General features: G+C 37.7%; 1 protein-coding gene across 3 annotated transcripts in view; it reads right to left on the bottom strand.

Moving 5' to 3' along the window:
• The window catches only part of JADE2 (jade family PHD finger 2), a 182,615-nt gene that overhangs the window by 50,197 nt on the left and 116,597 nt on the right, over positions 1-15,821 (bottom strand). For all 3 annotated transcript variants that reach the window (XM_081320987.1, XM_081320986.1, XM_081320985.1), the window contains exons 6-8: positions 4,995-5,206; positions 3,277-3,444; positions 2,834-2,950 (exon numbers count right to left, since the gene is read on the bottom strand). In XM_081320987.1, the coding sequence (XP_081177113.1) occupies positions 2,834-2,950; positions 3,277-3,444; positions 4,995-5,206 (497 nt within the window). The remainder of the gene's footprint in view (positions 1-2,833; positions 2,951-3,276; positions 3,445-4,994; positions 5,207-15,821) is intronic.

The following is a 15,821-nucleotide window of genomic DNA, read 5'->3' as shown; positions in this document are numbered from 1 at the left end:
CAAGAAGCAAGTAATTTCCAGGCTATCCATCAATCTCACTCCAGACAGAACTGAGATTAACAGTAGAATCTTATGTTCTAGGAACTCCAGCAAAAGGCCTTAGGATATGAAGTGAGTCCCCTATGCAGAAATATCATCACAGCAGAGTATTACGTGATGTTAATGCAATACTGGCCACTGGTAATGGATACCTCTGCCATCAACAGGAGATTAGCAAGATCCTAATTTATCTCAGATCATATTCAAGTCTCTACAAGCCATATAACTTTATCTGGCAAGTTATGAATTATTTATACGTCACCTTTATTATTTTTAGAAATAACTCAAGATGGCAAACATATCCAACACACCTTCCACCTCCTCTGTCCCAAAGGTGTTTTTCAAAAGGTAACAGGATTTTGATTTCTTTTCCTTGAAAATAGTTTCTATCCAGAACTGAAGAAGCTTCTTGAATGAGAAGTGAAACATTTTCAAGGAAAAAAAACACAAGAAAGTTCAGTTGCCTTTTGAAAAATGTAATTGGGACAACCATTATTTGGATGATTGAGAATCTCCATAGATCAGGGGTGTCAAACTGCTGGCCCATGGGCCGGTTTCATCACACCGAAGCCGCACCCACCCCATTGTTGGCAACGCAAAGTTGTGATACATCGCGACATGTCATGTGACATGGCGAGTTTGACGACCATGCCATAAGACCAGAGGTGTCAAATTGCCGGCCCGCAAGCCGGATGCGTCATGTGGAAGCCGCACCCACCCCATTGCCAGCAATGGCAAAACTGTCCTGATACGTTGCGCGATGTCATGTGACATTGCAAGTTTGACAAGTCTGCCATAGGCTTTCTCCTCCCATTTTCCCCACAACATACCTGTGAGGTGGGTTGGGCTGAGAGAGGGTAACTGGCCCAAAGTCATTCAGCTAGCTTTCATGGCTAAGGTGGGACTTGAACTCACAGTGTCCTGGTTTCTAACCTGGTGCCATTAGGCAAAACTGGTTCATATGCAAGTTATGAGTTATTCTGAACTCAAAGAACCAACTTGCATTTCTCCCAATTTCTCCTAAGAACTTTGAATACAGTGAAGATCTGCAGACAATTATGAATCATTACATGATGTTAGGTGATTCTAGCTGCCCTTCTTTAAGGTTGGTGGTAATTTATAGCTTTGCAAGATGTTTGACAGTTCCATGTCACTAATGCCTTGAAGCACTGAAATGATGCTTCCTGTTTCGCTTTCAGAGCTTTCATGCAGCATATTATTTCCTTAATATTAATGGACAGTCAGTGGGGATGCACAAATTAGTATCTTTTCATATTATAATTCTTAACTATCATTTACTTCAAAAGTACTTTGTCTATATATTGGTCAAATGCTAGCTGGAGTCTTTTTTCTGACTTTCAGCCATAATATATTTGTGTTTTTATTAGCATAACCTCTCTCCAATGTTTGTTTAAATATAATTAGCCAGTCTCTTTTGGACAGTTGTTCTTTTAACCATTCATGTTGATTTCTTCAGAATTATATCCACTTTGTGCTAAGCTCTATAGCTTTTACTAAGCTTCACAGATTTTGATAGCTCTCTCCAGTAAGGTTTTGCTGAAAACGAAGAGTTGCATTTTAAAATCCATCTCGATAAACAAATCCAGAAGAAGGTGCTGTATCACCACATTGTAACGGAATTTGCAATCCTAATGGAGTGGGAGGGTATGCAGATTGAATTTCATTTATTTCTAAATTCCAGATTAGTGCTTAGTCATTGCTTAAATGTTTAAACAAATGAATCATCCACATATTTCTTCTTCTTTGCAATAACATTCAACTTCTACAAGATTAGTACTGACCAAGAGTCTTACTGGCAATCCTAATGAAGACTGACAGACTGTGGGTTTCAACAGAAGAATAACACTTTGTTTTCCATTTCAGATAACTTTTCATGCAAATCCATTCAGTTTCAAAACTAAGATGTGAACCAGAACTAAGAGGATGAAATCTTGGAGAAAACATATCCCCCCACCCTGCTGCCTGGTGTAGCTAATTTGTTTCTTTGCCCTTCCCTTCTTTGAAAGCAGCTGCCTTTGTGACAAAATATCTCCATCTGGCAGGTTGAATAAGCAGATCCACCAAGAACGGAACTGAATCAACATTGGGAAGATTTAAAGAAATGCATTCAAGTTTTCATTTCAGGAAAGAAACAATTTTAATTTTAATGAAACATTCTAAGGAAGCAAGGCCTGGTATCGAAGATGACATTTTCGTGGCACTAGTGCAAACTGCAGAATCCTGCCAAAGAATTGTTCTGTGGTTGTAGTAAAAAAAAACCAACTGATTAATTATCTTATTAGTTTGTCTGCCTGGTAGAAAAACAGCTATCACTCAGGCTGAGACTTGCAAACAATCTCTCTTACTTTCCTGTTAGTAGAGAGAGCAGCCTGCAGAGAGGCAGCAGACTGCATGAAGATGCCATAACAACTCTTCTAGCACTAATCAAAGAACAACATATCATGTCTGGGAAAAGGTGTTTCAGATCTAGGAACTCAATTACATGGCCTTTTGCTGTATTCTAAGTTGAATGACTCTGTTGTTAACAAATCCAAGTGCACTGACATTACAATGCTAAATGAAGGTAGCAGCACTGCTTAAATATTGCTGAAAAGCCAGCAATGACAGACTTTTAAAACTGTTTATCTGTATTGTTGCCCAGTGAATCCAAACACGCACAACAATGTCTGTACAAAACTGTAAGGTGATGTCATCATTTTTTTTTTCAAATAGGCAGAGCACACGCACACAAAAATGATCTGATTCTTGGATTTTCTTAGAATCAATTACTTACTTGAATACAGGTTCCAGTACACTCCTTGCAAAGACTGCACGACAGAGCCCATCTGCTTGCTGGGATATGTGAAATTTTTGTAATTGGTTCCATTTTTTCAGGGCATCCAATGCTAACCTGAGAATAAGACAAAGCATACAAATAATCAGTTTCCATATATTGTCTTCAAGAATAATGAATCAATTCTCCCTGAAGATGAATATCATAAAATACACCTTTGATAGAAATCTCTGGGGATGCTCATACCCCATCCCACGAGGGCATTTATTTGGAATGTCTGAAGTGATAACCATAATAATGTTTCAAATGCTAGATTTTCTTAAATAATATCATTCAATGGTATGAACAGTTTGTGGAAGATGTAGCGAGCATGATCTAATTAAAATGAGATTTCATCCAGACTCCGTTCATTCTGTTTAGGAAGAAATCACTTAGTCTCGTACTTCAGGAATCCATAAGGCACAGCTAACATGAACCCATTTTGTTCCACTCCGGGTAGGCTTCAGGGCTCCCCCTCTCTTTGGGCAGAGTAAACACTTTGGCTGAACTCCCAGGGCACAGGTCCGACAGAGCCAGTTTCCAAGGGGAACTTTTAGGATTCCATAACAAGCCTAAAAAGAAATACAAGGACAAAGGATTAGTTACTTATGTGATGAGTGCATATCAAAATTAATATACCTTATGATAAAGTACTATGATGCATTTTATGAATAAAATGACTGCATTAATTTACAAATATTAAGTGTATGGGATTCCCTGTTCCCACCTACCATTAATATAATGTAGTTGAAACAATAATATTCCTCCCCAAAAAACTGATGAGGCAATTTTCTGAATGAATGCATGAGAGTTGAAAGAGAGTGAGAGGATGGGTAACACGTTATTCTTGCCCCTAAATTTCCATAACTGCCTGACCCCATTGCCTTAATCTTGGGTCTTTTGATCCAGATTTTCTACTGCATAAGAAATATTTTTTATTTACCATCTTAATAGCAGTGATATTTTGGTTACTTTTTTCCCCTATCAAATTCAGTACAAAATATTTTTCAAAGCTGTTTTCCATAGCCACAGCAGAGACCTAATTTGCTAAGTAAAGGTTATTCAATTTTCTGGCTAAGTTTATAGATCACACAAAACCATGAAATGGTTTGATTGATTTTGACTTCATCTTATAATGGCTTGTGCAACAAGTTGTTATGTCTTAGTGCAATATATGTACTGAATGATACTAAAGAAACATAAAACGAGTAGCTAAAAAGATAGCAGATTCAGCGATTTATGAATAAAAGGGGGGAAAAGACATTTAAAAAGAAGGAGAAATAGTGAATCTAGTCTTGTGGTCTTCCATTTCAGGTGCTACTGCATTTCTAACATAAGAATTCTTGGACATTATTTGCATGCCTGAATTTGACATATTTATTCCTTTAATATCACAAGCAGTAAACTGACCACAATTAACAACAAAAATATCATGAACATGCAAACAAAGGTACCACTGAATGGTTAAGAAATGCAAAAAAACATCATCATCTGCTATTGTTGATGAACAAGACAAGTTAAGTGTCTCCTGTTCTCCCTTTAGGCAACTCCTAAGGTTGCCCAAAGCAGACTCTGGCTGTGGCAAGTTTCCAGAACTTTGCCTTTTCAATGTAGTAGTTGCCAGGATTTTTGCAGATATAGTAGTTTTAGGCACCTGCAAATGCCCTAGATTTCCCAGAGATAAAAATATAAGGTAAATTGGTTCAGTCTTTTTTTTATTAAAGAGTTTTACAGAAACAAGATTTTACAATATATCCCCAAATCCCCCCCAGCCCAAACCACCCCACTCCCCCCCCACTTCCCAGAGCTAAATACAGGATTATAGTTATAATAATCATATTCTAAATAAGAATTATCCATAATATACAATTAACCAAATTCATAATGTGCTTTAACTCCCCTTTAACATAGATACATACAAAGTACTAACACTAAGATAACAATATTGGTTCAGTCTTGAGAATGCTACAGGACACAGCAGGAAGAATCTATGAATGCTCTTTTAACATCACTGCTCTGGCCTGGGTCAGCTTTCATAAGATAAGATAATCTTCCAATTCTGGGTCAATGAATCTGAGGGAACTGTCTTTACTACCGGATCACAGAGAGAACTGCTACTCACCTGATGCACACAGACATTGCATTTGTCACAGAAAACCATCTCATTGCCATCTTCTCCTTCTGGTGAACGGCACACATCACATACCACGTCCTCATCATATTCTATCCCAAGGCCTTCTTCTGTCTCAATGGCAATATTCATATTTTCAGAGCACAGAGTCTCCAGTTCCTCAAGCACTCTTTCCAAGGTGAATTCATCCATTTCTGGCTTTTCTTAAAGAGAAAAGGCAGCAATACTTTATTTACTTTCTGTGAAGAGTCTCAAATTCTGTTGTGATAGAACACCTTTTCTATTTGGAATCCTGGAGAACTGCTAATCTTTTGCTTCCTTTATGTTCCAAATATTTCTGGTTACCGATTTGCATTTAGAAAGTAATCTGGTGTGAGTATATATTAATTTTACATAATACTTTTTAAAGACAGTGAACTTGGTGCTGAATTGATTAAGTGCTTGTTCATTCTCCCATTGCCAGTTTGCTGCCCAAACCTATTGCCTCCTCCTCCTCCTCCTCTGTGCAAGAAACATGGACCTCTATGGATTTGTAGCACATATCCTGGCTATGATGAGATCCTACTCTCTGTCCATCAAGTTACAAATTGGAGAGACAGCTTATGAGGAAAATTCTCCTCACCCTGCTCCCATTCACCGTCTGTTTTGGACACTCAGCTGCTCTGTCTTTATACATCTCATACAATCTTACAGGATATATATTCAAATCAATCTTTGCCTGGGGGAGGTAAGTATAAAACATTTCATGGAAGAGGCTGAATACAAGCAAAAGGAAAGACAAAGCATTTTCCTCCACTGATTCTGGTGAGGGGAGAGCCAAAGCTGCCACTTCAGTCTCTTTCAAGAATTCCTGGAGGGATGTGCACTGCCTCCAGGAATGTTGTTGGATTGCTTAAAAAAAAATTCCCCCCAGAGAATAAGTGAGTAGGAAGGTAAGTAATAAATAAATAATAAAACTCAACCAATTGGTATTAACCTTGAGTAGACTCCATGAAAGAACCTAAGGTTTTATTTGCCCCTTAAAAATCTGGCTTACAGACGAATATGTAGTGAAGATGACAGAACAAAAAGCAGTGGCTAAATTAACTTCTTTGATTAGAGCAGGGGTGTCAAACTGCCCACGGGCCGGATGCGTCATGCCAAATCCGTGCCCATCCCATTGCTGGCAATGGAGAAAAATTCACGATACATTGTGACACGCAACATTGCGAGTTTGACACCCCTGGATTAGAGAAAGATCAATAACTATATTTATCAGTGACTGGAAACCCCTTATGGACTTTTTGTTGGAAAATAGAGAAAAATGATCTTGCAATCTATGGGTTTGAATATCAGAAAAAAAAGGAAGGAAGGAAATTATGGTGTAACCTTAGAGAGGGTAAAATATGTCCTCTAAAATATAATTGCATTTATAACTTCTGTCAAAAGATAAGAAACTGCTTCTTTATAATCTTTTCTTTTTTATTTCTTATTCATTCACTATTTTTCCTTATTTTCTCTGTTTCTTTTCTAATATTTGTTTTTATCTAATATTTATATTATTATGATTATTATGATTATGATTATGATTATTATCTCATTAAAAAAATTCAGTAAAATTGTATTTTAAAAAGTCTGGCTTTCCAAGAGGATTACAGGTTCTATGAAAGGGAAGACAATCTTTTAGCACTTCATATCCGTGCTGAAAGACAAATTTGCATAAACCACAGAGGTTTGTTGCTAACGGCTCATTCAAATATTTAGTAAACAAACAAAGAAACAAAGACTTTTAACTGTGGTAATTTAGCTTGCATCATCATAGCTATTTGGTATTTTATTAAAAAGCAATAGGTACATGGTATAAATAAACAATTAAAAGAAGTTAAAGCAACTGAGGAAGTATGCTGATTTTTCTTAGGTGAAATAGGGACTGCAGTGGTTGGAAGTAGCAGCACAAACTGCTTATTCTCTTTGTGCTGGCTCTGTAGCTATTATTCTTATCTACCTCCCATAAGAATTGGGACCACAGTCTCTCTAGTACTTTTCTTCCAACTCATCCTTTCTTTTCTGTCTTTATCTCTGCTTCTTGCCAAGAAAACTAACTTTTTCAAAAACTTGAAATTGGAAAGAAAATAAATTTCTGAAAGGTAATCCACTTGTTTTTGTAGCTTGTGAAAGAGCTTCTTAGATCAGTGTTTTTCAACCTTTTTTGGGCAAAGGCACACTTGTTTCATGAAAAAAATCACGAGGCACTCCACCATTAGAAAATGTTAAAAAATTTAACTCTGTGCCTATATTGACTATATATAAAGTAATTCTCTTGAATAGGAATCAAATAAACACAAAGAAAGTACTTTTTTTACTTTTCAATTTTTCCCACGGCACACCAGGCAACATCTCGCGGTACACTAGTGTGCCGCGGAACAGTGGTTGAAAAACACTGTCTTAGATAACTCTCTGGGAATGGGTGAGTTTTTACAAGAAAGAAGGAGAAGGCAGAGTTAAAATTGCACTGAGAAAAGATAACTAACTTTCAAAGTCCTATATTACAACACCTGGGTGTTCTTGGGGAAGGATTTTTTTTAAAAAAAAACTTTGAATAAAAACAACGAACAGCAACCCCACAATATACTTGAATGCTTTGGCAAAGGTACCAACTTCTTTATGAAGCTTGGGTTTTTTTTGACATGTTTAGGCAAGGATCTGGGGTTTCATGGCACCGTGTCAGTCTCTATTGGTATGGGATTTAGCCAACACAATTCCAAACCAGAATTCTTTAAAACACTAGAATGATTAGACCACAACATGCAGAGAAGCTTGACTGCACCAGTTTTATTGCTGACAAACCTTTAGGAAACCAAGTTTGGTATCGAATCTTTGGAACAGCAGAGGTAATCACCTTTTAGAAAAGAATTTTACTAATATGATCCCAACTATTTGTCTACATTGGATGTAGGAGTACAACATGCATTGTCCTTCAACAGGCAGCTCCTTCTGGCTGAAAATAACATATTGTCTCAGCATCATTCCAAGTAGGGGAAAGATAAGAATCACTGGCTATTTATGCTGATGCGTACAGAAGTCCTTTCTGCCACCGACAAAGGTATAATTTATAATCTTTGAAAACAATCCCTTAAAGCATCCTTTTAAGTTGGCCCAGAACTACAAAGTTACTCTGAAGGGCAACATCAAAATACGCCCTGGTGTGATAGCTGGTTCAATCTCCTAAGAATCATTCTGTGGAATTATCTTAGCCTTCTCCCTATCCTAGGGGTGCGATGGCTCAGTGGTTAAAGAGGAAAGCTGACAGCCAGGTTCAAGACCTGAGTGCCGCACAATGGGGTGATCTCCCATTCCTTGCCCCTGCCCACCTAGCAGTTCGATAGTGTGCAAATGCAAGTAGATTAATAAGTATCACTTTGGTGGGAAGGTAACAGAGTTCCATGCACCTCTGGCATATAGCCGAGATGGCCACATCACCAAGGAAAATGTCTTCGGACAATGCTGGCTCCCTCAGGCAAGAAATGGAGAAAGACCTAATATGACCATCTTCCATAGCTGCCAAATTGTTAATGGGTAACTTCTTTCCAGAAGAATTCAGGCAGAAGCCTTGAAAAAAAAAATAGGATTTAGAAGAAAAGGATTAATCCTGGACAATCTATTTACTTGAATGAGTTTAAAATCTCCGGAGTCAAATGAATTGCAACCTAAGGTACTGAAGGAGCTAGATGCAGCCAAACATTTATCTTTGAGAAATCCTGAAAAACAGGGGATAGGATAAAAACAAATCTTGCTTACCTTTATCGCACTTTTTAGTAGGAAGCTTTCTTAATAGATTATGAGAATATTACAGACATAATATATCTTGGCATGACTTTTTAGTAATGTAGTTCAGTGTGAGTTAACAGTAAGAGCAGTCCGAAAGTAGCCACCTAGGAAGGTGATGAATTTATCCAGAGGCTATCCTGTACAATTGTCTGTCTGGGAAATTTTAACTTGGATTCTTACTCTGAACAAGGCATTGGACTTGATGGTCCAAATAGTCCTTCTGATTCTCTGAAGAAACAATGGCAGAAAGCTTTTGTATAAGATTTGAACTGGCACATGTAGAAAAAAAGCAATAAAAATGGCTAAAATAAAGTATAACTTAAGTGGAATTTACAGCTGAATGTAATAATTTTAATTTTTCTACTTGCGTTGCAGGGTCAAAGTGAAAAAAAAATAGAAAGAAAAAAAAAACCCACCCTCAACTATATTTCCTGCAGAGATTACAAAAGACCCAGAAGAATTGGTATTTTATTCTAAGAGGAATTAAACTTCTCATACCTGCAATTCTATCCTACCATACACCTTCTGTTGCAGCTTATTCCCCATAATTTAGGAAGCTCATAAATTTTTCATTGTTAGTCATACTGCCCAAGTGAATCTACATACGAAAAGGGTAGATGAAAAATTTCCATCTTCTAATTTCCCTTCATTCTGAAGGTGTTATTATTCAGCAGAAGGCCTGAGTCTCATTAAGTTTTTAAGCACTAAGCAAAAATTACACAAGATGACTTATGGATGGTGTTATCCTCAGCAATTTAAGCTTGTGGGTTAAATGGCTAATTTTTTCCTCCCTCTTACATGTACACCCACATTCCATTTATGTATAATTATACTACTACCGTAATGAGGTACTAGGTTCAACTCAGAAGTATCCCAGAGTCTTTGTACTGACAAATACATTGGATAGGAACAAAACAATTAGTGGCTGATGGATCACTCAACAAGAAGACCTCAGGGTAAAATACTTTTCTATTTATACTCCATTTATTTTTCTCAGTGTCATATAAAGTTATTACCATTCATAAAGGTAGATAAAAAAACATGAGCAGAATTGATTCCTTTTGATAACCTTTAGCAGGGGAGCTTTCTCTGGCCTTCAAGTGTTTTGACCTTCATTTTTATGTATGGTAATAGCTTTAAATAGAAAGCAAGAGCCATTTGTAAAATATTAAGTGCTCAGCAGATTTAACTTTTGAACAGTAAAGAAAAAGCAATATGTAAATGCAAGTGTCCCTCAGCAAGTTTCCTGAAACAGATCTGGACTCATTTCTGTAGAAGTGAGACCACAATCTGGGACACAGTGACAAAGGAATGTATCATTAGATTAATACGAAGAAAAGGCATTACCACAGAAACAATAGCCATGACATTCCCCAGGAAAACCTGCTGCCTGCTATCAACCGCTAGTTAGTCATTTATAGCTCTTCTTCTGTAAAATGAGACATAATGGAAATAGTTGCTAGTTTTTCTTCTAATCAGAGGTACAAGAAAACTATTAATCAGTAGATGGTGCAAAACCACTAATTTCTCACTTGATGGCTAGATGTCTCTCCTAAGATCAGACCGTCTCCCAGCCCACTGGTTTCTTGAAAAGCCATTAAAACCTGGCTAGCCTTGGGAATACATTTGTAAAGGGGGGGGGACTTTATTCTATGGATCTGGATACTATTGGTTTTACCATTCTTTTTCACTAACCTGTTTATTATTTTGTAAGATGCCCAGAGACTTGTTGGGATTAGAGTGGCATATAAACTATAGTGAATTGTAATCATCATTCCTTACCACTGGCTAGTACTAGAATCCCCAGTTTATTTACACCAGCGAATGTGTGCCAGGCATTTTTCACAGGAACAGAGAATGTAAGGGATCTTAAAGATCATCTAATCCAACCCACCACCTAAAGCATAAATCTACCAATACAGCTTCTGCTTAAACGTGTCCGGTTCACTAGCTCCTAGGGCAGTCCATCTTGAAAAAATGTTATTGTTAAGTTCCCCCCTCCCGATAAATAACCAAAATAGATTTGTTTATAATTTAAATCCATTGCTTCGTGTCCTCTCTTCTGCATCAATGTTACCTTGACTTGTTCATAACAGTCCTGCAGATGAAAGGCTATTGAAGACAGCTATTCTATTTCCCTGGTGCCTTCTCTTTTTCAGGCTGAAATAGCTGAGGGATCTATCTAATTGCTCCTTCTAAAACTTTCCTTTTTAGGCCCTTTATCATCTTAGTCTCAATTTAGATATGGTCCAATTTGTCAGTGTCCCTCCTAAAATGCAGTGCCCCAAACTGGACCTGCCATGCTAGGTACACTCTGACCATTGTAGAATAGAGAGGAATGGCAATTTCTTTTGATCTTGATACTACTGGCAATATGATGTAGGATTGCACTTACTTTTTTTTTGCAACTTCATGACATTGTGGCTCATATTCAGCTTGTGAATACATACCAAAACACCAAGATTCCCCCCCCCCGTCGTCTTTAGTACATGTATTGCTATCTAGGAGATCTCCCTCCATCTTAACCTTTGATTTGTTTTCCCACCCAAACATAGAACTCTGCATTTATCTCTGTTAAATTTCAAGTGGGGCTTTAACTAGTATTTCCACTTGTCATGATTGTTTCTGAGAAACACTAAAGAACCTTTTAATATTATTTGCTGACTGTATAAAAAAGAATGACAAGCTGAGGAAACATACCAAAGCATTCAAGGGATGTTAAGCACAATAGATATGAATTCAAGGCTTGTAGTTTGCTTTACAAACTCTTTACACTTCAATGTTTCCAAGGCCAGAAAGCAATTTCTTCTATTAAAAAAATAATAATAAAAAACCCTTTTCACTGCTCATGACTTCAGCCTAGTATCAAGCAAGGTATGGTGCATGTGTATGTGTGTGTGCTCATGTGTGAGTCAGACTCTGCAAAGGGATAGAATCCATGCCCTATTTCTTTTAAACATGCATGTAATTTCATTGCATGTACAAAAGAGGTGGGACTGAAATTTTGATACCACACGTGCCATCCTATAGATTTTGACTCCCTGAATAAAAATAGGATTTCCACTGAAATTGGAAAATTTCCATTCATCACGCTAAATATTTTTCTAGGTCTACATCTATCCCTTTTCTGCATTTACAGTACCACCTAGAGAAATGAGGTGGAGCAATTGACTTACTCCCTAGTAAAAAAATAATAACTCATTTTAAACACACATTTCTTACTTTCTAAGTGTCCTGATAATGATGCACTGTAAGACAGGGAGAAATATTAACATCAGCCACGTTGTACAATCACTGAGACTTATTTTCAATTGAATTGCACAGATGTATTCTTGCTATTGTGTCGATTGATTATAATACAAATGTTTCCACAGAGAATAGACACATAGTTCTGCTAAAGAAAAGCAAGCTTCTTTGATATGATTATGACATTATGAACTTGTGTACAAGCTTATAGGACTGCTTAGTGAATATTTCTGAAGTACCTCCTAAAAATCACAAATCACGAACCCTGAGTGACAAACATTGAGGCCAATTTTCAGTAAGTCCACTCAGTTTGCTTACCCTAATACATTCTAGATGTATTATGGCTCAGGAATTCTGGGAGTTGAAGTCCACGAGTCATAAAAGAGCCAAGCTTGCCTACCCCTGTTCTAGATAATCCTTTGTGAAGTGTGATATGCAATCAGTCCCTGCTCCTCAGTGAGAAGGGGGAGTGTACGAGGGACAATGCTGGTTAGAAGCATTCAAGCTCTTCTAAACATGTGAATAATGTGACTTTGAAGAAATGATGTGACAAAAGTTATAAAAACATGGGGGAAACTCTCTGTCAAACTTAACATCCTAGAATTTAAGAGAGGGAAGGGAAAACACAATCAGCCTTTCAAGAATGATGTCAGCCCTTTGCGATATAGAGCAAGTCAGGAAACAAAGTCCCTAAGAATACTGGAATTCTACTGATATGGGCAAGAATTACAAAATCTGAGCTTTTCTTCTCCCCCCCCCCCTTACACCTCACAGAGTCAGGGCACAATCAGTTTCTTTCTACTGTTTTTATTAATTTCCTAGGCTTAGAACATGCTTCTGTAATTCTTACCACATAATTTTTCCAAGATCAGCTTTCCCCGAAACAAAAGTACCCAAACTGACAGTTTTGTGCTTTTCTTGGCTAACAGACTTTGCCTATCAATATCTGGGGAAAAGGAAGACTAGTGGCATAAAAGTTGATGACTACATAACAAAATCATCTAAAAATGGCAGATCTTTAATCAAATTCACTATTAGTGAATTAAAGCAGTTGTATGTCGGCAATCCCTCTTAATTTGCTTTCCAGTTTTTCTTTACATTAAAGTAAATGATGAAAGTACATAAGGTACAGAGATCTTCATATTAAATGTCAAAGTATTTTCCTTTTAATTTCCCTCCAAACATAATTAAGAAGTAAAATACATTTTATTAATTGCTTATTTTAGATAAGTACCATTGTTTTAAAAACTAGGGCTGTTATTTTTTAAAAATGAGGACCGCCTTCTAATTTTTTTTCCTTACCTTCACATGCATATTAATTTTGTTCTTTTTAGAAATCAAGGGAAAGGGGAATAACAATACTTTCATCTTTTTTCTCAGAGTAGTGTTCTGAGATGCTCATAGCAATGAATCCCATCTCCATAAATGAATCAAAACAACTAGCATATGAGCCAAAAATGTGCTGTGAAACTCCCTGGTATTTCATTATGAACCTATCTTGCTAATGCACTTAAGAACCAATTATCACCCTTTATGTCACCCAGCGACATCAATTATTTCTTAAATTTAAGATAATGGCACATTTTCAGAAGCAACTTTATAATTTTTTTTTGCCTTTGCAATAATATTTTGTGTTTCACTCAGGTATCATTGGGAATCTGCAAACAGTGTAAACTCAGGTTTGGTGTTGGGACACCAGCAAAGTTTCCTCGGGGCTTCCCATACTATCTTTCAAGGACAGAGATGAGACACAATAGTGTGAAGGAGTGGCGGCAACAGCAATGGGATGCCATGTCAAAGCTAGCACTTTTGCAGCAGGAAAAGTCTATTTTAATCAATGACAGCTTTCCCCTCCATTATTCAAGTTCTTACATATTAGTTGTATTCACCATCATACTAAATTGCATTATGGGTGTTACTTTACAGCCTGTTGTGAGTCCACGTGTAGTGTAAAAGGCCACCACAGCCTGTTTACTTGCCTATTTATTTATGAATTTGATTTATCTGGTGCCCAATCATGCACAAATCTGGGAGACTTACAAAGATTTAAAAAACAACATAAATAATTCAATGCAAAGACATAGCCCTTCTGAGGTAAAAATATTCTACCAACCATGGTTTAAAAATTGCTTAGTACCATGTAAGAAAAGAAATGAAACAATGTTCTCCCAAAGATGCTTTTCCACGAGGCAACTGGACTTTCTTGTTTTTCTTTGAAGACATTTCGCTTCTCATCCAAGAAGCTTCTTCAGCTCTGACTGGATGGTGGGGAATGGAAAGACTTATACTCCTGCAGACAGCTGTTCATTTGCATTCTTTTACAAGTTGTTAAAGGTACCTGGAGGCTTATCTGTGTCTTCAGGGTCACCTGAGTGGTGCAAATGGTTATGGAGCCTTCTTGAAACTGTTGAAAGGATTGTGTTGTAGACTGGAAATAGATGATGTCGGATCACTACCCCTCTGTTGAGAGATGGCTGTTCAGTTTTGACATACATGGCCTCTTTCACAAGAGCAGTCCCTCTTTGTCCAAAATGTGGATTTTGCTATTTTCAAAAAAATGGCCATGTCTTTTAAATGCAGATGGACTGCTGACTCTTGCCTGATGGGTTTGTTCTCCTACGATATACCATGTGTTTATGAAGTTGCTGATTTGTTTCCCTAATGTACAGATCTGCACATAGCTCACCATATTGTACTGCATATACCACGTTGCTCAGTTTGTATCTGGGTGTTTTATCTTGGGGTGGACAAGCTTTTGCCTTAGTGTATTCTTAGGTTTGAAGTTTGTGTTGGCTGAAGATCCTCCAGAGCTTTTCCAATATTCCTGCAACGTATGAAATGACTACGTTGCTTCGTTTATTGTTGTCTTCGTCTGTTATGGAGGAGCTCCTGCTAGGTCTTTTTGGAGATTTGATGAAGGCTCACTTGGGATAGCCACACGTTCCGAGGGCTTCCTTGATGTGTTTTATTTCTTTTTCTTTTCCTTCTTTGCTGGTAGGCAGGCCTTCAGCTCTGTGGTGTAGGGTTCTGATAACTCCCATTTTGTGCTCCAGTGGGTGGTCTGAATCAAAATGTAAATATTGATCTGTGTGAGTGGGTTTTCTGTAAATTTCAGCGTTAAGGCTTCTGTCTTCCTTAATGTATACAGCACAGTCCAGGAAAGCTAGAATATTTTCCTTAACATCTTCACGTGTGAATTTGATGTATCTGTCCACTGACTTGATATGTTTGGTGAATGCTCCCAATTCTTGTGTTTTGATCTTGACCCAAATATCATCCACATACCTATACACGTGAGTGGGTGGAATTCCTGTGAAGGAATTTAGGGCTTTGGTTTCTACCTCTTCCATGTAGAGATTGGCCACAATGGGGGACACAGGTGAGCCCATGGCGCAGCCATGTTCTTGCCTGTAGAAACCTTCACTGTACTGAAAAAAGGTAGTGATCAGCCAGAGGTCCAGCATGGCACATATGTGGTCTGGGCTGAGTTTGGTTCTGTCACGTAGGGTGCTGTCTTGTATCAGATGTTTTTTTTCCCACTACCATGACAGCTTCAATTGTTGGGATGCAAGTGAAAAGTGAAATCACATCATAGGAAACCATGGTCTCATCTGCGTCCAGTTTTATTTTCAAATCTTGCTGGTGAAATCGTGTGAATTATTGATGTGATGAGTGGATGTGAGGGCGATCTGGCTGCGACATCTGTCACCCCATTGATCGCCAGGGTTGATTCGGCTGATCTGGCTGGCTAGGCGGGTGTCCCCT

Source organism: Vipera berus, assembly GCF_964194415.1.
Source record: "Vipera berus genome assembly, chromosome: 2".
NCBI classification, from domain to species: domain Eukaryota; kingdom Metazoa; phylum Chordata; class Lepidosauria; order Squamata; family Viperidae; genus Vipera; species Vipera berus.
This window is presented reverse-complemented; position numbering and strand designations above follow the sequence as displayed.